This window comes from Plecotus auritus (assembly GCF_963455305.1).
Source record: "Plecotus auritus genome assembly, chromosome: 4".
In the NCBI taxonomy this organism is placed as follows: domain Eukaryota; kingdom Metazoa; phylum Chordata; class Mammalia; order Chiroptera; family Vespertilionidae; genus Plecotus; species Plecotus auritus.
The window spans coordinates 33727984-33751030 of NC_137775.1; the positions used below are offsets into that span (position 1 = coordinate 33727984).

Genomic DNA, 23047 nt, shown 5'->3' on the forward strand with positions numbered 1-23047 from the left:
ATCTTTGCATCTTATCTCTCTGTTTTTTTCTTACATAATTTAGACATAAAAATTTAAGAAAATCAGCAAGATTCATTTTCATTTTGTTTTGTTTTGTTTTTCTTTTTAAATAAATAGATCTGAATTTTTATACTCCACAACTTTATATCACTTTGACATGGCGATAAATTTGAGGCATCTCTCTTAAGTAGTGTGTACAGCTGTAATAGCATATCAAGCTTGGTTTTGCTTCTTGTGACAGGAACATTATTATCATACTAGAGGCCCGGTGCATGAAATTTGTGCATGGGTAGGGTCCCTAGGGCTGGCCAGCAATCAGGGCTGATCAGGTTCCTACCTCCCTGCCTTCCTACCTCCTTCTTTCCTCGCTGCCTGCATGCCACTGCGCAGTTCCCTGCCTCCCCACCTCCCGCCTCCTCCTTCCCTTGTCACCCGCGTGCTTCCGCCTCTGCACAGTTCCCCCGCCTCCCTGCCTCCCCTCCTCCTCCTTGCCTCACCACTCGCGCACCGTCACCACATGATTCCCCCACCTCCCACCTCCTCCTTTCCTCGCTCCCTCAGCGCCCTGCTGCCACTGCTGGTCACCTGTCATGTTCTGTGCCACCCCCTGGTGATCAGCGCATGTCATAGCGAGCAGTCAAACTCCTGGTCTCATGGTTGAACTCTCGTGGGTACACTTTGCATATTAGCCTTTTATATATACAGATATCAGTCCCTTGATACAAGGTGTGAGTTTTCTTGGTCTGTTGTTTGATTTGATCACAGCATCTGGTGGGTAGTTCTGGTGTAGGTGTCTGTGGTTTCACAAATGGCTCTCATGAAGTGTCTTTCAATCTATTGAGTTTATGAATAGGTAAGTGCTTATTGATGCAGTATAAGCCTCAGTTCAGCTACATTTTTATCTGCATGACTTATTTTTTTCTGAGCAAGTATAGGTGGCATTACTTTTGTTAATTTGTTTTTTAAGATAATATAATTTTTTTCTACTTTTTGTGTGAACTATGGAACTGGATAAGATGCCCTAATTGGAGGCTAGATTTAAGTAAAATAAGATTGCAATATTTTAGATGCTGCTTTATTTAAAAATATTGACTCTGAGATTTCTACCATGAGAATAGATTTTCTGTGCTATAATACTAAATTGAAGATTCTTTTCTATACACAAAGTACTTATATTTATCCAAATTAATTGTAAGTTTTGCTTACTTGTATCAACTTACCAGTCACTATGTTTTTCTTATTTCTATTTTGATTCATATTAAGAGCTAAATATCTGTAATTGATCACTTACTGAAACATTTATATCTTTTATAAATATATCTTTATTTTTCATTCATTATTCTTATTGCGATGAATATATAATTGTATTGAAAATTTTAGCTGACACAAAAAATCTTACTAACTTTTCTTTTTTAGGTCATCTAAGTCTCATCCAGGACCTATTGTCCATATAAGTGATAATCCAATGGATGAAGGAAAGGTAGAATTTTTTCTAAAACATATATTTATTAACCTAAATCAGGGGTGGGCAAACTTTTTGACTCGAGGGCCACAATGGGTTCTTAAACTGGACTGGAGGGCCAGAACAAAAGCATGGATGGAGTGTTTGTGTGAACTAATATAAATTCAAAGTAAAGGAGCGGAGGGGAGAGCAAGAGAACCGGATAGAACAGCCGGATCCGGCCCGTGGGCCGTAGTTTGCCCACGGCTGACCTAAATGTATGAATTTTGGTATTTTTTTTAATATGCAGACTATTCAAGATACACCTTGCAAAGTTGAGATTACTAACAAAGGTTATAGCCCTTGTTTATACATTATGAACAACAAGTGAAAGAATTGGAATCATTTACAATTTTAAAGAACAACAATAAAAGAACCCTAAAACAAGTTAAGTTTAATAGAAGCAGTTAAAGGTTATTAACTTACTTTTGACTTATTTAAAATATTTTCCCAGATTTTCTCATACTCCTCACAAAAACTGTTTTCTTTTGGTTTTGAATTCTTTTTAGCGCTTTAGTTACACAGTTTTTGTAGCAGTTACTATAAAATCACATGTTAGAGTTGTTTCTATATATTATCTTCCCTAAATTTTTCTTTATGAATAGCTTAGATTGTCTATGGTTGATATCTCCCCTTTCTCCCCACCCTCCCCTGCCTTCCCTCTGAGGTTTGATGGTCTGATCGATGATTCTCTGTCTTTAGATCTCTTTTTTCTCAACAGTTTATGTTGTTCATTTTATTCCACAAATGAGTGAGATCATGTGATATTTATATTTCTCCAACTGATTTATTTTGCTTAGCACAGTGTTCGGCAAACTCATTAGTCAACAGAGCCAAATATCAACAGTACAACGATTGAAATTTCTTTTGAGAGCCAAATTTTTTAAACTTAAACTATATAGGTAAGTACATTGTTATTAACTTAATTAGGGTACTCCTTCAATCGCACTGTATGTGCGCGCCCGCACGTAGTATTTTGTGGAAGAGCCACACTCAAGGGGCCAAAGAGCTGCGGTTTGCCGACCACTGGCTTAGCATAATGCTCTCCAGTTCCATCTATGCTGTTGCAAAAGTGGTAGGAGTTCCTTTTTTACAGCAGCGTAGTATTCCATTGTGTAGATGTACCACAGTTTTTTAATCTACTCATCTGCTATAAGAGCGCTTAGGCTGTTTCCAAGTCTTAGCTATTGTAAATTGTGCTGCTATGAACATAGTGCTGCATATATTTTTTCTGATTGATGTTTCTAGTTTCTTGTGATATATTCCTAGGAGTGGGATCGCAGGGTCAAATGGGAGGTCCATTTTTAGTTTTTTGAAGAAACTCCATACTGTTCTCCACAGTGGCTGCACCAGTCTGCATTCCCACCAGCAGTGCACGAGGGTTCCTTTTTCTCCCATCCTCTCTAGCACTTGTCATTTGTTGATTTGTTGATGATAGCCATTCTGACAGGTGTGAGATGGTACCTCATTGTTGTTTTGATTTGCATCTCTCAGATGATTAGTGAAATTGAGCATGTTTTCATATGTCTCTTGGCCTTCTGTATGTCTTCTTTGGAAAAGTAACCATTGCCCATTTTTTGATTGGGTTGTTTATCTTCCTTTTGTTAAGTTGTATGAGTTCCCTATAAATGTTGGAGATTAAACCGTTATTGGAGATAACATTGGCAAATATGTTCTCCCTTGCAGTGGGCTTTCTTGTTGTTTTGTTGATGATTTCTTTTGCTGTGCAAAAGCTTTTTAGTTTGATGTAGTCCCATTTGTTTATTTTCTCTGTAGTTTCCATTGCCCTAGGAACAGTATCAGTGAAGAAATTCCTTCGGCATATGTCTTAGATTTCTCTGCCTGTGGATTCCTCTAGTATTTTTTGGTTTCCCGTCTTACGTTTAAGTCCTTTATCCATTTTGAGTTTATTTTTGTGTATGGTGTAAGTTGGTGGTCTAGTTTCATTTTTTTGCGTGTCTGTCTCCAGTTTTCCCAACAGCATTTATTGAAGAGACTGTTTTGATTTTATTGCATGCTCTTGCCTCCTTTGTCAAATATTAATTGAGCATAGTGGTTTGTGTTGATTTCTGGGTTCTCTATTCTATTCCATTGGTCTTATGTCTGTTCTTGTGCCAGTACGAGGCAGTTTTGAGAACAGTGGCTTTGTAATACAGCTTGATATCTGGTATTGAGATCCCTCCTACTTTGTTCTTCTTTCTCAGGATTGCTGTAGCTATTCGGGGCCTTTTTTTATTCCAGATGAATTTTTGGAGAGTTCGTTCTAGGTCTGTGAAATATATTGTTGGTATTTTAATGGGGAGTGCATTGAATCTATAGATGGCTTTGGGGTGAGGGCACGAGCTGGGGGGTGGGAGAGGTAATGGGGGGATAAGGACACATATGTAATACCTTAATAAAGAAAAAAAAAAGAAAAAATTTCAATTGACTATACCTTCCAAATTTAAAAAAAAAATGGTGAGAAGAAAAAAAAGCTTAGATTAATAATGTAGACATTTTAAAAAATTTTATTTAAGTTTTTATATCCAAAAACCAGTTTTATGCAAGCAGTATCTAGCTATTGTTAATTTAGTTTTGTTAAATATATTTAAAAAATAATAAAAATTCCTTTCCCATGATTTCTACTTCCTAATCCAACCAATCTTTCAGGTATTTCTATTTAAAGATAGAATGTCTGTGTATATAAATTTATGATGTTAACCTATGTAAATACCAGGAAATTTGTCACCATCAGAAATCAGTGAAATGAAATTTAGAAATTTTGTGAAGCACTTTACCCAGGTTTTTCCTTTCCTCAATTAGTGGGAGTAGTCGAGCCTGTAGATTGTTTAACACTGTTCTCTTATTTGTCACTGGGAAAACAAAAGGGTAGCTGTACTCTTTAGAGTTAGCTTATATTTATATATAAAATTGTATGTTTTGAGAGAAACTACATGAAGCACGTTACAGTAACCTGTATCTTTATTTTCTTTGGTACAAGATACTTGTTTGAAAGGTAAGCCTTTGGGTGAGAGGCAGGGTGGGAGAATTGAAAACTTTCCTTCCTTCTACTTTGAATTGGTCACTAAGTCATTGAAATCCTTCCTTTGCAGTGTCTCTTTTTTATTACATAGCATTATGGCCAAAGTAATTAAAGGCATTCTAACTCATTCTTGAATCATTTCCTGATCAGTCTTCCTCGAGTGCCATTTTAATCTTTCCTCTCTCCTGTTCAAAAGCTTTCAGTGGTTCCACAATATCTAACAAAAAGAGTTTCTTCAACTGTAGCTTTGGGCTTCATTATCTTTCAGAACATCTTTACCAGAATGCTATACTGAAGCAAATAATTATTGTTTCTCATTTGTGAGTGCTCTTTGCTGCCTCCTTGCTTTGTTTATGTGAGTCCCTCTGTTTGGAATATTTTTAGGTAGTTCTATTTAATGATATTCTCTCTCCAATGAATTTCTACCCTTATTTAAAAAAACTTTTTTTATTATCAATGATTTTTAGAAAGAGAGGAAGGGAGAGGGAGAGATAGAAATATCAATAAGAGAGAGACATCATCATTGGCTGCCTCTTGCACGTACCCCACTGAGGATCAAGCTTGCAACTGGGGCATGTGCCCTGACTAGGAATCCAACAGGCTACCTCTTGGTTCATGGATCAACACTCAACCACTGAGCCACACTGGCTGGGTCCTACCCTCATTTTAAGACTCAGATTCAATAATTTTTTTCATGATATTTTCCCAGATAATTCTGAAAGAAAATGCTTTCTCCCACTTCTAAATTCGCTAGCACCTTATTTGTGTAAGCTTTATAGTATTTACCAAATATTGCCTTGTATTAGAAATGTGTGTATATGTAAACTCGAAAAAGCTTCATGAACACAGAGGTAATATTTATGCGGATTTATATTTCACATCATACTCAGAATACAGTAGGTCCTCCGGTTACGTCAGAGATCCATTCCTATGGTGCGATGTAACATGATTTTCGTTGTAAGTCGGAACCCACCTACATAAGCACCTACGTCACTCACATGGAGCACATACAGTACACAGCAGTAATGAAGTGAAACAGTAAAAAAAATTAAAAAAAAAATAACAATTCTTGACCTTTACTTGTGGTAAATAAAAAATAAAAAGCACATACGTACATACGTCGAAATGACGGAACTTTTTTTTTTTTTTTTTTTTATAAATAAATGGGAGATGGCGACATAACCACGAAACAACGTACGTCGAGTCTGATGTAACCCGAGGGCTGTCTGTACAGTATAAATAGTAACTGCTCAATATATTCTTAATTCACTGCGAAAATAAATTATGTATAACTGTTTATATCATCCTCACTTTTTGAAACTTGCATTATATTAATTCTCCTTAGTTCCCAGAGTTAATGTCATTCAACATCTTTGAAACATTAAGATGTTTGAATAGATTATATTGACTGCCATTTATTGAATTTTACTTTGTGTCAGGCACTATGTTGACACATTATATACACTGTTTCATCTGATCCTCCCAGCAAATTTTAGTGAGATATCTTTCTTGTTTTACAGATGATCAGGCAGAGACTTGAAGGTATTATGTGGTCAAGAAATACAAAGTTAGATATTGGTGGAGCTGGGATTTTGAACACTGATTTCTCTGATTTCAACTCCAGAGTCCTCTCCATTGTACTGTATTTTCTCTGTAAGATATAGATCAGTTATTAATGTAGAGAGCTGTATGCATAGTCAGTATATGCACTGATGCTTTTTATGAGAAAACTAAGAGGCCCAGTGCACGAATTTGTGCACCAGTTGGGTCCCTTGGCCTGGCCTGCGGGTTTGGGCCGAAATGGGCTCTCTGACATTTCCCGAGAGGTCCCTGATTGCGAGAAGGCACAGGCCAGGCTGAGGGACCCTAGCGGTGCTGATCAGGGCTGGGTAGAGATGTGGGAGGTTGGCCAGCTGGGGAGGGACCGCCGCAGTGCTCCAGGGCGTGTCCAGCCTGTCTCGCTCAGTCCTGATCGACCAGACCCCAGCAGCAAGCTAAGCTACCAATTGGAGCGTCTGTCCCCTGGTGGTCAGTGCATGTCATAGCAACTGGTCGACCGGTCTACTGTCTGCCCCCCTGGTGGTCAGTGCACGTCATAGCGAGTAGTTGAGCGGCCTTAGCATATCATTAGCATATTACGCTTTGATGGGTTGAATAGCCGACCAGTCGACCGGACACTTAGCGTATTAAGCTTTTATTATATAGAATAATTAAAAGGAAACTAGTCAATACTAAATATATTACTTAACATCTCTGATTTATAAAATATTTTAGTAGGAATAAGCATTGAAAGAATCTTCCAAGCTTAAGTACTGTACTTTTAAGTTAGCCCCTCTATTTTTTAATATTTAGGAATGATGGGGATTAAAGTCTAACCAGTTGGCACAGATTTCTTACTTTCTTGGGATGTTAGATCTGACTCGAAGGGTTAAAGTTTACTATAACCCTTTATGCTTCCAAGACCTGGAGGGGTAACATTACTAAAGTTACATGGCCACTAAATGTCACATCTGAGAGCTTAGTGTTGAACAATCCAGTTTTGTTTACTCTGTACATCAGTTCTTAAGTTTTATCTTTTTTTGTCTTTTTATTTCTGAAGTTTTCTTCCCCCATCAGAAAGTGACATAATCACATATCCAAGATATTTGGAAGGACTAGGAAAAGTTACAGGAAACAAATACCAGTTTTTCCTAGAAACTGTATATATGTAAGATAGCCTGGGAAAAAAGTGTTTGGGTTACAGAAATTAACTATACTTCTACCATGGTGGGAAAACCTCAATGACTGGCTCCTACAAATGCACTGTAGTCTAAAATCTACTAAATTGCTATTTCATTAAAATTACTGGTTCTTCCCCAAACTTTGTTCATATCTCAGAGTACATGAATGGTTATCAACTACCTACTAATTATGCATTCATTAAACAACTAGTTGAGTGTCTAACATGTATTAGGCCGCTATTAGAGACATATAGATGAAATGCATATACTAGTATAGGAGTAGTTGCATCTCTGTTTTTCTAGAGCAGTGGTCGGCAAACTGCGGCTCACGAGCCACATGCGGCTCGTGAGCCGCGGTTTGCGGCTCTATTGACTAATGAGTTTGCTGACCACTGACCTAGACTCTCGATTCCAATAATTACAGGCTGTTGTTGTTCCTTGTGATTAAGCCCCTATCCCAGTGGTCGGCAAACTCATTAGTCAACAGTGCGGCAAACCGCGGCTCGTGAGCCGCATGTGGCTCGCGAGCCGCAGTCTGCCGACCACTGTGGAATTGGGTAGGCTTACCCAAGGAAGCAACTAAACTGATACTTAAAAATGAATAGAACATTCTTTAGTAAATAAAGCGGGGAGGAGGTTCAAGCAGAGGAAATACTGAAATTTGGAAAATACTAGGTGGACAGCAGAAGTTGGATAAGTGGCGGACAGTTTATAAGGCATGAACATGCATTCCATTCTGAAATTTATTCATTTACGAAGATTTATTAAGTTTCTACAATGGATCAGTCCTTGTGTCTTACATTAGAAGTACGGTGGTGAATAAGATAAAATCAATCCTTCCTTAAATAGACCAGTGCTATTGTCTGAAAGAGAATTCAGATAAGACAAGGGCCATTATTATATTGTGTGGTGACCCTTCAGATTAAAAATAGTACAGAGTACTGTTGGAGTACATAGGAAAGGCATTGACTTACATTTGGTAGGTCAAGGAAGGCTTCACAGAGGAAGTGTGTGATAGCTCAGAGGATATCTGAAGAGTTAGTAGGATTAGTCTGGCAGAACATGACCTTCAAGTAGAGTGGCCCAGGTAGAAAGACAGCATGTGCAAAGGCTCCAAGGTAAGAGAGAGCATGAATTAAAAGATGGACTGGAGTGTATTGGGTACTGAGTGTGTGGTAATGGATAAAGCTGGAGAGGTAAGCAGAAGACAGACCAGGATGAATCTTGTAAGTCATATTTAGTTTGGACTATCTTAAAAGTTTTAAATAAGAGCACACATGACATGATCAGGTTTGCATTTTAGAACTATTACTCTAACTACAATATGGAATGGGTTAAAAAGGGAGGCAAGACTTGGAATCAGGGAGAATAAGAGACCAGAAAAGAGATCTTTGTGTCTTTTTTTCCAGTTACAGTTGACATACAGTATTATATTCATTCAGTTTCAGGTGTACAACATAGTAATTCGACATTTACAAACATTATAAAGTGATAATCCCAGAGATCTTGTGTCTTGGAGTAAGGTATTGGAGGTGGAGGAAAGTAAGTTAGGGAGATGATAGAATGTAATTTTAAAATTATTTGATGATTTTACCTGATGTAGCGGGGAGGGAGGACCCAGAGTTAACATGACCCCCAGGTTTTTGCCTGAGCAACTTAATGAATGTTGAGATAAAGAATAGTGATAGAGACACTGCAACAGAGAATACCAGAGGAGGGTAGGGAAGAAAATAATGAATTCACTTTGGAAACATTTACTTTGAGGTTCTTCTTGAGTAGATAAGTGGAGATGTGGCCACTGGAATTATGAGTCTAAATCTCATGAGAAGGATCTAGGCTGGATATAATTTAGAACTAATTAATATGTAGATAAATAAATGAGATTACCTGATAATGTGTTGAATTAGAAAAGTTTGTGAACTTTAAAGCACATAAAAATGTTAACTTGTATTGCTAATTTATTATATTAATTAAAATGTACACTGAGGACTTCAAAATGGTAGTTTTCTCTCTCAAAAAACTTGTATGATATATATTGAGTCCCTAATCATAAAAGGCATGTAAATATGAAATATAGTATTCTCATTTGTGATTTGTGTGATTAGTAATTAGCAATGCAGATGTTTAATTACATTGTAATTTTATATTAGATTCATATTAATGATAATTATTATCTTTCTTGTCAGAATATAAATGCTTCATATGATTACTACCATTCCTAGGTAATGTGGCATTTTCTTTCATTACAGCTTTTGATTGGCTTTGAATCTGGAACAGTAGTTTTATGGGACCTCAAATCAAAAAAAGGCGACTACAGATACACATATGATGAGGTAATAACATTTTTGTTAATCAAAAAATGTTGTCATTTCTCTAGTTCAGAGTGGCTTTTCTAAGAACTTAATTGCTGATTTTAGTTTAGGAAACCTTTATAGCTGCAATAAAATACACCAAATTTTTTTCTATAATAGATAATATATTTACATAGCTCAAAAGATATAAAAAAATCTCTTTCCCACCCCTGTCATTTGGCCATCCAGTCTCTTACCCCAGGTACTAGTGTTACCAATTTTTCATGTATTTTTGCAGTTATTCTATACATTTACAAGCAAATTAATAAACATGGTATTTTTATCTTGTACAAATGATCGTAATATGCTGTAGACCAAGCATGTCAAACTCAAAGGCTAACCCGAGCCATATAAACAAGATTTAAGTTTATTTGGGTCACAAAAATACAAAAGCTTCAATTTAAAAAAAAAATAAATTTTTATTGATTTCAGAAAGGAAGGGAGAGGAAGAGAGAGAGAGAGAATAATTAATGATGAGAGATAATCATTGATCAGCTGCCTCCTGCACACCTCCCACTGGGGATCAAGCCGGCAACCCAGGCATGTGCTCTTGACCGGAATTGAACCCGGGACCTTTTGGTCCACAGGCTGATATTCTATCCACTGAGCCAAACTGGCTAGGGCAGAAGCTTCAATTTTCATAGAAACGTAGGTTTATTTCGATCGAGACATGCTGAATACACAGGGCTGAAATAAATGAGTAATCATTAACATAAAATAATAGAACCTTTTAATAAAAATTAATATTTTTTTCTTGAACATTAATTTACCAGACACTGAGTAACTGCACGAATTAATAATCATAATGCAAATAAACGTATTTTTCTTGTTCTCGGAAAGCAAAATACTTCCTGTTGCGCACACCAAACAAGTCAGTACAAGACTAATGATTTGGCAATCAGCTGCTAAAATATTCGCTGCTAGTATTAGTGGAGAGAAATGGTGTGCCTGCGTGTAAGGTGCATAAGGGAAATGAATGCAATACGATTATAGTAATCAGTCATTAGCGAACTTTGTAGTTTGTTAATAACTAGAGGCCCGTGCATGGATTTGTGCACTGGTGGGGTTCCTCGTCCTGGCCTATGGGGATTGGGCCGAAACCAGCTCTCCAACATCCCCCGATGGGGTCCCAGATTGCGAGAGGGCGGTTCTCGGGCGACACACCCCAGAATCGGGCTCTCTCCTCTCTGGTTCTGGGTGCATCACCCAAGAACTGCAGCTACCAATTCACAGCAGCTCAGCAGCTCCTGCATTGAGCGTCTGCCCCCTGGTGGTCAGTGTACGTCATAGCTACTGGTCGGACGGTCACTTAGGCTTTTATATATATAGATTATGTATAACAGGATATTGTAAAAATTAAGTTATGAAATTTTTATTAAAACGTTTCTTACATACTGTTATATTGGCTGGGCCGTTTGACATGCTTGCTGTAGACATTTATTGTTGCTTGTTTTAAGACCCAAATATAGATCGATTGTGATTGATTGATACACTTTTTAAGTCTCTTTTAAACTGTAGACCTCTCTCTTTTTTTTTAAAATATATTTTTATTGATTTCAGAGATAAAGGGAGAGGGAGAGAGAGGTAGAAACATCAATGATGTGAGAGAATCATTGATCGCTGCCTCCCCGCCCCCTGCTGGGGACGGAGCCTGCAACCCAGGCATGTGCCCTTGACTGGAATCGGACCTAGGACCCTTCAGTCCACAGGCTGATGCTCTATCCACAGAGCAAAAGGACTCTTCTCTTTTTTCACTTCCTTACCTCATTTCTTCTTTTTTTGCCATTTATTTGTTGAAGATAGTCTCCCAAAGAATGGATTTTTCTGGCTGCATTCTATTGTGTAACCTGTTTTTAACCCTCATCTATCCTATAAATTGGATAGTTTACTGAGACTTGATTAAATTCAGGTTCATTTTTCACTTTTAGCAAGATTACTTAATAGATAATGCTGTTGCTGTTCTATCCGGTGGAATGTTAGTTTGTGTGATATTAGAAGTCAGTGACATTCAAGGTCTAGATATATTACTGCAGAGTGGTAATTCGTGCCTGTTTAAAATCTTAATAGAGAAAAAAACTATAAATCACTTAATGTTCAATATGTAATTTATCAACTATCTTACAAAATGTATTTTTCAGTAATTATCTTGTTCAATTATACAGTATTACTGTTGTCTCCCATCTGTAGTGGAAATAATATTGAGATGTTTAAAAGTTAAGCTACTAGGGCCAAATCTATAGAATTTAATGGATTATTCATAGATTCAAGAAATAATTCATTCAGTGCTCTAAGCATTTACCTTATTATTTAATTACATGAGAATAATAAACAAACTAGAGTTTTTCAATTTTGATATCAAAGTCTACATAATAAAATTAATTCTTTTTATCATTTTGTTCATATTTTTCTAAGGGTTTTAGTATATAATTAACACTAGGAATCAACATTGCTTTTGAATTGAATATTGAATAAATTTTATTTTCTAGGCGAACAAATTGTTTTTTGTGTAAGTCTGCTAAAAATGTTAATCAGTATATGTATAATGTAAGACCAGCTATTCCACGATATATAAAACTTTTAGTGTTAAGTGATTCTAATAGTACTGATTAATTTTCAAAACCAGCAGGTAGGGAATTTATTTAATTTTGTCTTTATTTTGAATTAGTGAGTGTAAAATTTGATAAATAGCCAGTTCTCTTTCTAGAATATTATTTTTCAAGATGCCCTCTTATTTTATACGAATAGGAGAAATCATCATATGTACTACTTTTATCAAGCCTAATAATTAGATAATACTTTTTAAAGAATGTTTCAGAGTAGATAGTTCTTTTTTTTTTAATATTATCAAGGATAAAAATACTGAGGTTCTTAATTTATTAACTGCTTCATGAACTTTTTTATAGTTAAGATTTTTTTTTAGTACATCTTTTAAAGAACTTTTGGAATTTTATATATTACTCCTTTGTGGCTTATTTCATTAGCTATATCATCTTACCTCCTTCTCTCCATTTTTTGCCCTCTGAATTCATCTATTACAACAACTTTGTACATCTCTCATTTATTTGTTCTTCTCCTTTCCATTTATTTTGCACTTGAGCTCTTTCCTTATCCATTGCTCTTAATCATCTCTATCTCTAGTTTTCTATTTTATCTTTTCAAAACCAAGTTACCTGCTTAGAATCTCCTGGAAATTTTTTATTCTCTTGGAGAAAAAAAAAAAAAAAAGCCAATTTACACACAAAATTCCTCAACCCCACGTAATCCTTTCTACTTTATATCTCATATCTTCTCCAATGAATTATTCAGATTTGCTCCAAATTAATCTTTTAATTCTGAGCATGTGACAGATTTGGTTAATGAGATTTGTTGTTTCTACTTTGTTAACATAGATTACTACCTAATTTTCCTAAGAACACTAATGAAAAGGTATAATTGTATGATTTATACATATACTAGAGCCTGGTGCACGAATTCCTGCACGGGTGGGGTCTGGCCAGCCAGCCCCCGATTGGGATGGGAAAGCTGATCAAGGCCAGGCTGGCTGGTGGGGGGGGGGGGGCATGGGAAGTTGGCTGGCCCTGCCCCTGATCGGGGTTGGGGGCTGATCAGGGGGCCGGGCCGGCTGGGGGGGAAACTGTGGGAGGTTGGGGGTGTCGATCTAGGCCCCCGTCGGGCTGGTTGGCCACCACAGTGCAAGTCAGAGTGACCAGTCGTTCTGGTCAATTAGCTTTTATATATATAGATAATTTATGTGGCATTTATTGTATACATATACTTGGTGTGTGTGTGTGTGTGTGTGTGTGTGTATACTTACATAAAATACTATATATATATACATACACACACTACATAAGAATATATAATAAGTCCTGGCCAGTGTTACTAAATGGTTGGAGCGTCCACTCCCAGACCAAAGGGTTGAGGGCTTGATTCCAGGTCAAGGTCATGTACCTGTGTTGCAGGTTTGATCCCCAATCCCAGTAAGGGGCCCATGCAGGAGGCAACAAATTGATGTGTCTCTCTCACATCATTGTCTCTCTCTCTCCCCCCTCTCTTTCCAGCCCTCCCTCCCTCTCTCCCTCTTCTCTTTCTAAAAAAAATCAATGGAAAAAATATACTGGATTGAGGATTAGCAAAAAAATAAAATAAAATAAAATAATTTAAAAGAACCCTAGCTGGTCGCTCAGTCGATAGAGCATTGGTCTGCAGACCCAAGGGTCTCAGGTTCGATTCTGGTCAAGTGCATGCACCTCAGTTGTAGGCTCCTCCCCGGCCTGGGCTCTGGTCAGGGTACGTGCAGGGGGCAACCAATCATTGTGTTTCTCTCACATCAATATTTTTCTCTCTCTCTTTCCCTCTTCTACTCTCTCTAAAAATCAATGGAAAAATATCCTCAGGTGAGGATTAAAAAAAATGAAAGTAATATATAATAAAAACTTATACATATACTTAAGTATATACATATGTAACGTAGTATTGTATATAATGGCATTATAGCGAGAGTATTAGAAACAATGAGATCATGTATCAAGTTGGATTTGTATTTAGAAAAATGCAGAAATAATAGAAAAAGTTGTTCATGTTTATTGCATATAAAGTTCATTTTGTTTTTTTCTTTAGTGGGGTATTTTCTATAATATTTTTCTCATTGTTAGCCAAAATAATTGGGAACCACTTGTCCCTGCAATTAGTATTTATTTTGGAATGTTTAATAATTTACTGTCTTAATAAATAAAAAGTACTTTTAAATAAAGATGTATAGTAGGTCCTTGGGTTACATTGGAGATCTGTTAGTACGGTGTGACGTAACACGATTTTCACCGTAAGTCGGAACCCACCTACATAAGCACCTACGTCACTCACATGGAGCACATACAGTACACAGCAGTAATGAAGTGAAACAGTAAAAAAAAATTTAAAAGAAAGATACCAATTCCTGACCTTTACTTGTGGTAAATAAGTAATAAAAAACATAAAGCACATATGTACATATGTCGAAATGACAGAACTTTTTTTTTTCATAAATAAATGGGAGATGGCGACGTAAACACGAAACGACATACGTCGAGTCCGACATAACCCGAGGACTGCCTGTATTTTGTTTTCTTTGGCAAGTTAAGAGTATTAGTTTTCCATCTATTTATATAAAAGCCTAAGCGACCGTTATGATGGAACGACCAGAATGACCGGTTGCTATGACGCTCATTGACCACCAAGGGGAAGATGCTCAACGCAGGAGCTGCCCCAGCCCGCAGGTCCCCATCGCCAATGGGGCTTGCTGGCCAACCTCCCAGTCCCTTCCCCCGGCTGGGCCCCTGGGCTGGGACAGGGAACTGGGAGTGGGTGGTGGCGGATGTGGCCCCTCTCCCAGGGTGGCCAAAGGCTAGCTCCCTCCTCAGGTCCGGTGGCCATCCTCCTGGGTCCCACCCTCTGTCCCTCCCCCGGCTGGCAGGCCATGATCAGCCCGCCACCCGCCTGCCGTGGTGGTGGTTGGCCCCTTTGCCTGGCCAGCAGGCCCCGATCACTTGATAACCTCCAACCTCCCAGTCTCCCCCACCCGGCTGGCAGGTCCCAATTGCCTAATCGGGACTAGGCCCTGGGCTGGGATGGGGAACCGGGGGTGGGTGGCGGCGATGTGGGTGGCGAGGGAAGGAGGAGGGGGGAGTCGGGGAACCGCGCAGTGGCAGCGCGTGGGTGGCGAGGGAAGGAGGAGGTGGGGAGGCAGGGAACTGCATGGTGGCGAGGAAAGGAGGATGTGGCGAGGTGACGAACTGCGCAGTGGCGGTGCACAGGGCGGCGAGGGAAGAAGGAGGTGGGGAGGCAGGGAACCTGATCGGCCCCAATCGCCAGCCAGGCCTAGGGACCCCACCTATGCAGGAATTTCATGCACTGGGCCTCTATATATAATATGTTTATGAAAATGTACATATTAATATACTAGAGGCCCGGAGCACAAAATTCGTGCACTCAGGGTGGGGGTCCCTCAGCCCGGCCTGTGCCCTCTCCCAGTCTGGGAGACCTTGGGGGATGTCTGACTGATGGCTTAGGCCCACTCCCCGTGAGCCTGGCTTCTGGCTGAGCAGTGCTCCCCCTGTGGTGGCTCACTGACCACCGTGGGACAGCTCCTGCGTTGAGTGTCTGCCCCTGGTGGTCAGTGTGCATCATAGTGACTGGTTGTTCTGCTGTTCAGTCAACTTGCATATTAGCCTTTTATTATATAGGATATATACATAATTAGAATTTTTTAAATTTATTAGTTTTAGACATCACTGTAGATCTGTCTTATATTTCCCTTATCACTTTAAAAAATCAATTTAAATAGCTTTGTGAATAGCTTCTTACCACTACTCATATTTTGCAGAAATGATTTATCTTGAAGAGATTGCTTAAATTAAGATTTGATTTGTGGAATTGCATATGTTTTTTGAAATATATTTGTCATTGTTTTAAGTTTTATTTAGAATTTTTTTGAGATACTTTACTTTTTAAGAAATATATTTTCATTGATTTCAGAGAAAGGGAGAGAGAAACATCAATGATGAGAGAGAATCACTGATTGGCTGCCTCCTGCACACCTCCAACTGGGAATTGAGCCCATAACCCAGGCATGTGCCCTGACCAGGAATCAAACTCTGACCTCCTAGTTCATAGATCAATGTTCAAATACTGAGCCACACCAGTTGGACTAGAGATACTTTAAACATAAAACATTGTGCTAAATATTGGCATTTAGAAGAATTCTGATTGTCTTTATTCATTGTCATTTAAATTGTTAAACCTGATCCATAGTATTAAATTGTTTCATTTAACTTAAATTTATAACTATATGAGGAACTCGAATGAATGGACATTGAATGAAATCATAGTAAATGTTGACTTTGTATATAAATGGAACTAAGTTTTAGTTACATGGTTTTTGTGCTGTACTCTGCAATTCTAGCACCCTAGTAGGGCAGATTTTTTTTCCTCTTTTATAACTTTAAAAAATATACTTTTATTGATTTCAGAGAGGAAGGGCGAAGAAGAGAGAGATAGAAACACCAATGATGAGAGATAATCATTGATTGGCTGACTCCTGCACACCCCCTACTGGGGATCGAGCCCGCAGCCTGGGCACGTACCTGTGACTGGAATAGAACCCAGGACCTTTCAATCCGCAGGCCAACACCCTATCCACTGAGCCAAACCAGCTAGGGCTAGTAGGGTGGCTTTTAGAGTCAATTGAATATTAAGAACAGTGGTGTATCAACTTGAGCTGATAATAAGTAATTTAAAGAACCTAAGAGAGTGATAAAAATATTTTTTACAGGCAAAAAATTAAATAATATTAGAACAAAAAAATTGAAGGGAAACATATTTGGTTATATAAAAATATTTTAAAGATAATTTTTAGGTGCCTTAAAGTTATAAAATAAATTTCTAGTCAAAAGAGGGTCTTTTCAGATTTTAAAAATTGCTTCAGTACTTACTGTGAGAAATGAATAACATGTTTAAAAGGTCAACTTGAGGTATTTTTAATTGATTTTAATTCCAAATCTAGAAATTTATTTCATTAGAAATTTAGTTAATTTAAAAAATTTGTTCTATGTCAGTGCAACTAGTTATCCCATGAAATATTGGTTGTAATTACTTACTTGGTAATTTGTTTAGGTATAGTTTATTCTAAGTATAAAAATACATTTTGTTTTTCTGAACTTAAAATTTTATACATACACACACACACACACACACACACACACACTGTATGTATATAATGTTATAGTTTCCTTATGCTGGTTTAGGGAGTAAATAAAGTAAAAAGAGTCAAAATAGTGTCAATACTAAATTCTCATTTGTATTGCTAGAAGATTAAATTACTATGGGAATGTAAAGTTAACATTGTCTTCAGTTTTGGAAATATAAAAAAAAATTTTGTTTCTATATTTGTTTTGTTTGTTTTTTAAAATTTTTATTGTTACAAGTATTACATATGTAATCCCCCATTGATCCCCATTGACTAAGTTCTTTACCTTATCTCTTCCCACCCACCCACCCAACCCTCCGTTCCCTCTGAGATTCGAAAATTAATTACAATACCAATTATGAGTAGCTTGATGTTTCAATAAATTTTTGTTTTTAAAATGGAATTTTTCACCCCTTTTCTATAGGCTATCCACTCTGTGGCTTGGCATCATGAAGGAAAACAATTTATTTGCAGTCATTCCGATGGCACCTTGACTATATGGAATGTGAGGTCCCCTGCTAAACCTGTACAGACAATCACTCCACATGGTAAGAATGTATCACTTTTAAACACTACCTAAATTGTGATGGACAATAAACTGTTTTGTGTATGCATTTGGATTTGTTTTTCTGTTTCTTTATGAGGAAAAGGATGGGTCTAATTTGGGTGAATTAGAAATAATTAAACATACAGAAAAATATATATCAACCATGTACTAAAATCTCAAATTAACTATATTTAAAGTTGAAATAGCTAATTTGAACTTTGAGAAAATAAATGCTAAATTATGTTTTGAATATTGTTTTAATAGTAGTTCAAAAAGTAAATAATTTTGTGAGTCATATAGGGCTTACTTTTAAGCTTTTGTCATCTTAAAGTAATCAGTTTACAAGTTGTTAATGTATATGTAATAGTTCATTGAAATACTTAGAACATTGCAGAAGGAATTTTATACATTAAAGTAGTGTAGAGGTACCCGAAGATTACCCCAAGTTTGATGATTCACTAGGAAAACTGACAGGACTCAGCAAAATGATGCAAAGCAAAATAAGTAAACAGAAAAGGCACATGGGGTGAAATCTGAAGGTCCAGTGGGGTCACACGCAACATGGTTTATTCCCCTAGCAAAGAGTTATTATCACACGTCTGAAATGTTTTCTATTAGCGAGGCTCCAGCGTTCAGTTGCCCAGAGTTTTTATTGGAGTCCGTTCATAGGCACCTCTGCTTTAGCACATACCAAAATTTCGGACTCCCACAAGGAAAGCAGGGATTCATCATAAATTACATTATTTGTACAGACAACTCAGGCACAGTGTGCCACTCTTCAGTCTGGGAAGTGGTTAAGAGCTGACTCAAAAGTTTAGTGACCAGATACCAACGAAGAGCTAACTTTGTAAGCCAACACATCTAGAGATAGCCGACTCAGGCCTACTATATTAACTTTTTTTCTGCACAAGTAGTATTTACAAAACCTAAAAGTAGATTTTATTGGAGGGTTTATTAAAAAAGGTTATGAAGGCCTTCTTTGAGTTTTGGGTGGAGCCCAGGAATTTGTATGTCTTTATTATTCTGCATTCTTCAACTCCATCTTAAGGAATTCTTACCCAGCAAATTCAGGGAAATCATATTAATGAAACTGCTTTTTAAAAATGGTAGTATGTTAAAGAATATACTTGTAGACATTGCCAATATTTAGTTGTTTGCTTTAAAATAGGAATACCTACTTTTAAAAAAAATTGGTACATTCTGAAATATTACAATGTAGAAATTAAAGAAACAGTAACATTTAAAACATTTTATCTAACTATGGCAGAATGGGCTTTTAGACTTCTCTATTTTCTGATAAAAGTAACAATTCTTGAAGCTACATATTGTGATATACTTTACCACTGCTTTGTGGTAGCAGGCATCTTTCTGGAAAAGCACATATTTTAAATTTGCTACAGATCTATTTGTACATGTATCCAGAGGCTAACCTGAATGGTAATAGGTTCCATATTTCCTTAATATATTTTCTTAATATATTTCTTTCTTCTTTCTGTTAGTGCCTAGTCTCTAATCTTGGTAGTACTTCTGAGAATTCTCATAAATCTTGGGCTCTCCGAAGCTCACTAGAACCTAGTTCTCCAAAAAACAAAAAACAAAACAAAAACCCAAAAGTGGATGATTATTTTAGAAACCTGTCAGATCCAGAGGAAAATGGAACTAATATTGAAAATATAATAATTAATATTAGTTTTTCAGTTTGGTAAGAATAGTACAAACATATTTTTTGAGCTATTTGAGAGGAAGTTGTCAAATTACTGCCCATTTGTCCCCAAATATCCTATATAATAAAAGGCTAATATGCAAATCGACTGAACCACGGAATGACCAGTTGCTATGACATGCACTGACCACCAGGGGGCTGACGCTCAATGCATGAGCTGCCCCCTGGTGGTCAGTGTGCTCCCACAGGGGGAGCACCACTGAGCCAGAAGCTGGGCTCATGGCTGGCAAGCACAGGGGCAGTGGCGGGAGCCTCTCCCTCCTCTGTAGCAGCTCTAAGGACCCCTCGGGGAATGTTTGCCTGCCAGCTTAGGCCCGCTCCTGTAAGCCAGCAGGCGGACATCCCCTGAGGGGTCCTGGAGTGCGAGAGAGCAGAGGCCAGGCTGAGGGACTCCGCATTCCCCAGTGCACGAAGGTCGTGCACCAGGCCTCTTGTTCCAATATATATTTCTTAACACAAGTACATTTTCCTGTATCACCAAGGTTTGCCTTTTATCAAACAGATCTATATTTAGTTGTCATGTTTCTTTGGTCTTCTTCAATCTGGAATCATTTTTGAGCCTTTTCTTGACTTTCGTAATTTACAAATTTTGAATATTATGTAGATAAGTTATTGTATAGAATATACCTCAATTTGTTGTTTTTTTATGTTTCTTCATGATTGGATTCAGGTAGTACATTTTCAGTAGGACTATCCCAGAAGGATTGATGTGTTCTTTTTGAATCCTTTCAAGTGGAACTGTGTTTATTTGTCCCTACTGGTGTGATCTCTTCATTAAGTTTCTGTCTGCTAGGTCTCTCCGTTATAACATTATTCTTTGTCCCTTTGAAATTAATAGTAAGTGTTTTTTATTTGTATTTGTAATCAGTTAGTACTCTGATTTGAAGGAGTACTTGGAGACTATAAACATACTGCTTCTCATCACACTTTATCCTCTGATTTTAGCATCTGATGATATTTCTTGGCTGAATATTTACTGTGATGGTTGCCAGATGGTGATTTTTCTATTTAATCTTTATCCCATTTTATACTAAAAATGTATTTACTTGAAAGCCAACTTTTAGAAGTGGCATAAAGTTTGTACGGAATTTGTAGTCTCTTTGCAAAAGAGGATCACAAGCTAAAATCATTTTTAAACAAGACAGAATATTTGGTTTAATGTTTTTCAATATTAGAAAAAATACAAAATGTAAGTAAAGAAAATTTTTTCTGTAACAGGTGTCTTAAAGTGTAGCAGTCTAAAAATGTAGGTGATCAGAAGTGTTCTTTATTTATAAAATACGAATTATTTCCAACAGTTAGTAATGTTTAACTGGTATTGGTAGGTAACCTACCAGAGTTAAATTGTGTTGATGGCTGAGTTTAGTGGCAAAACTAAGTGTATTTGTATACATTAAAGTAAAAATAAAATATTTTTATATCATAAGGTATTACACATTATATGTATACCATATTTGTTGTGTATAATTTTCAGTATACTAAATATCTGATTTGATGGATCAAAATTTAGGTTTTATTCTCATTATTATTTCTAAATTTAGGGGTTTTTCCCTAGTAATTAAAGTGTTGTGGTCTCTTGCTCTTATTTTCAAGCAAGCCATTATGGTGAGTTACTTCAAATGTACTAGACTTTTAAAATTTTGTCCAATTTGGGTTTTTTCATGTTTAAACACATTCAATGGTTAAGTATCTTATTCTTATAAAACATTTATAAGCATTACCTTGATAGCCAGTAACTGATTGTACTTTAAGACTACTACCAGTATGATATTTAGTATTAAGATTACCTTACGATGTTCTGAACTCTGTTTAGAAGCCATAATGTTACACCAGCCTGACATGGAGTTTTGAAGCCAGTAGACTTGTGGTCTAGCCCTGATTCCATAGTTTCTGATTCTGTGACTTTGGGAAGTCAGTTAACATTTCTGAACCTCAGCATTGTCATCTATACATAGAGATAATAATTGAAATGAAAATAACCTTGAAATTATGATGTGCTATACACATGTAATTATCCCAACTAATAAAGAGGGAATATGCTAATTGACTGTCACACCCTCACAAAGATGGCGGTGCCCACAGCCAATGAGGGAATATGCTCACTGACTGCCATGCCTTCAATGATGGCGACGCCCAGTCCTCTCAGCCTTGCTGGGATGGCAGGCGCATGGCACAGCTGGGCCCGCCCCCAGGTGGGTCTGGCCGCTCCGCATGTCTGCCTCCAGAGTCCCCCAGTCCCCTCAGCCCCCCAGCCGCCCAGGGCCGGTCTGAGGCACAGGCAAGCCTCAGATGGCGGCTGCCCAGCTGCCCAGGGCCGGCTTGAGGTGCAGGTGAGCCTCGGATGGCAGCTGTCCAGCCGCTGCCCGAGGCCCGGGCAAGCCTCGGATGGCAGCTGCCCAGCAGCCCAGGGCCGCCTGAGGCTCTGGTAACCAGGGCCGGCCGAGGCTTGCGCTACTGGCAGTGGCAGCAGCAGAGGTGTGATGGGGCCGTCGCCTTCCCCTGATCATTGGTTTGCCTTCAGCCACTGAGGGCTCCCAGACTGTGAGAGGGGGCAGGCTGGGCTGAGGGAACCCCCTTCCAGTGCATGGGCCTCTAGTAGTAAATATAAATCTGGATATGGTATTTACTTAGTAAGGTTGGACTGTAAGTTAGATTAGGGTAGTATTCCCCAAAATATATTTCACAATTACTAACTTTTTACTATTTATTACTTATATTAGTTTATATATTTATTTTATGTGGCTTTTCCCAAACGTATTTGACTTTAGTATCTTTTATTCATAGAACATGTTTTGGTTTTCTCATGTCCCATGAAATACACTTTGATAAATGATGGCCTAGTGCTGGAACTATAATTGCATTATGAAATAGTTATCCATATTTGCCAGTTATGTTCAGTCTTTAGCCTTGAATGACATCCATCATTGATAAAATTGTTTAATAGTGGACTCATTCTGAGGGACATAGTTATTTAGATAGTGATAAAATAGCCAGCAAAGGAGAGCAATTTGAATTCATTTAAGAATTTTCTAATAATAATGTAGGATAATTTTACTATATGTATCAAGATGGTTTATAGTAATATTTTTGAAAGTGTCAATTTTTATGTTTAAAATTACTCAACATGTGATATTTCATTAATTGAAACAGACAAAAAAGTGATAGTTCCCTTGGATCTAGTTTTTATGAATATCAGAGAACATTTCCCTGGCAATCATATAACCTAGAATGTAATTCTAGTTTTGCTTTATGTGAAAAACCTTGTGGAGATCATTACTGATCTCTGGGACTTAACTTCATGATATGTAAAATGGCAGGACTGAGTAGTTATAAAGTTTTGTGCATATATGGAAATTAAGCCATATTTGAGTCCGTCTATTGACTCTGCAAAGTCATTTCATCTTGGTGGTTTGTAAATCTGTATTTCTGTATTGGGAGTTGAGGGAATGAGCTCTGTTAC

General features: G+C 37.5%; 1 protein-coding gene across 8 annotated transcripts in view; it reads left to right on the plus strand.

The window, feature by feature from the left end:
* The window catches only part of STXBP5 (syntaxin binding protein 5), a 152665-nt gene that overhangs the window by 43597 nt on the left and 86021 nt on the right, over positions 1–23047 (plus strand). For all 8 annotated transcript variants that reach the window (XM_080666219.1, XM_080666214.1, XM_080666215.1 and 5 more), the window contains 3 exons: positions 1417–1480; positions 9493–9576; positions 17742–17865. In XM_080666219.1, the coding sequence (XP_080522345.1) occupies positions 1417–1480; positions 9493–9576; positions 17742–17865 (272 nt within the window). The remainder of the gene's footprint in view (positions 1–1416; positions 1481–9492; positions 9577–17741; positions 17866–23047) is intronic.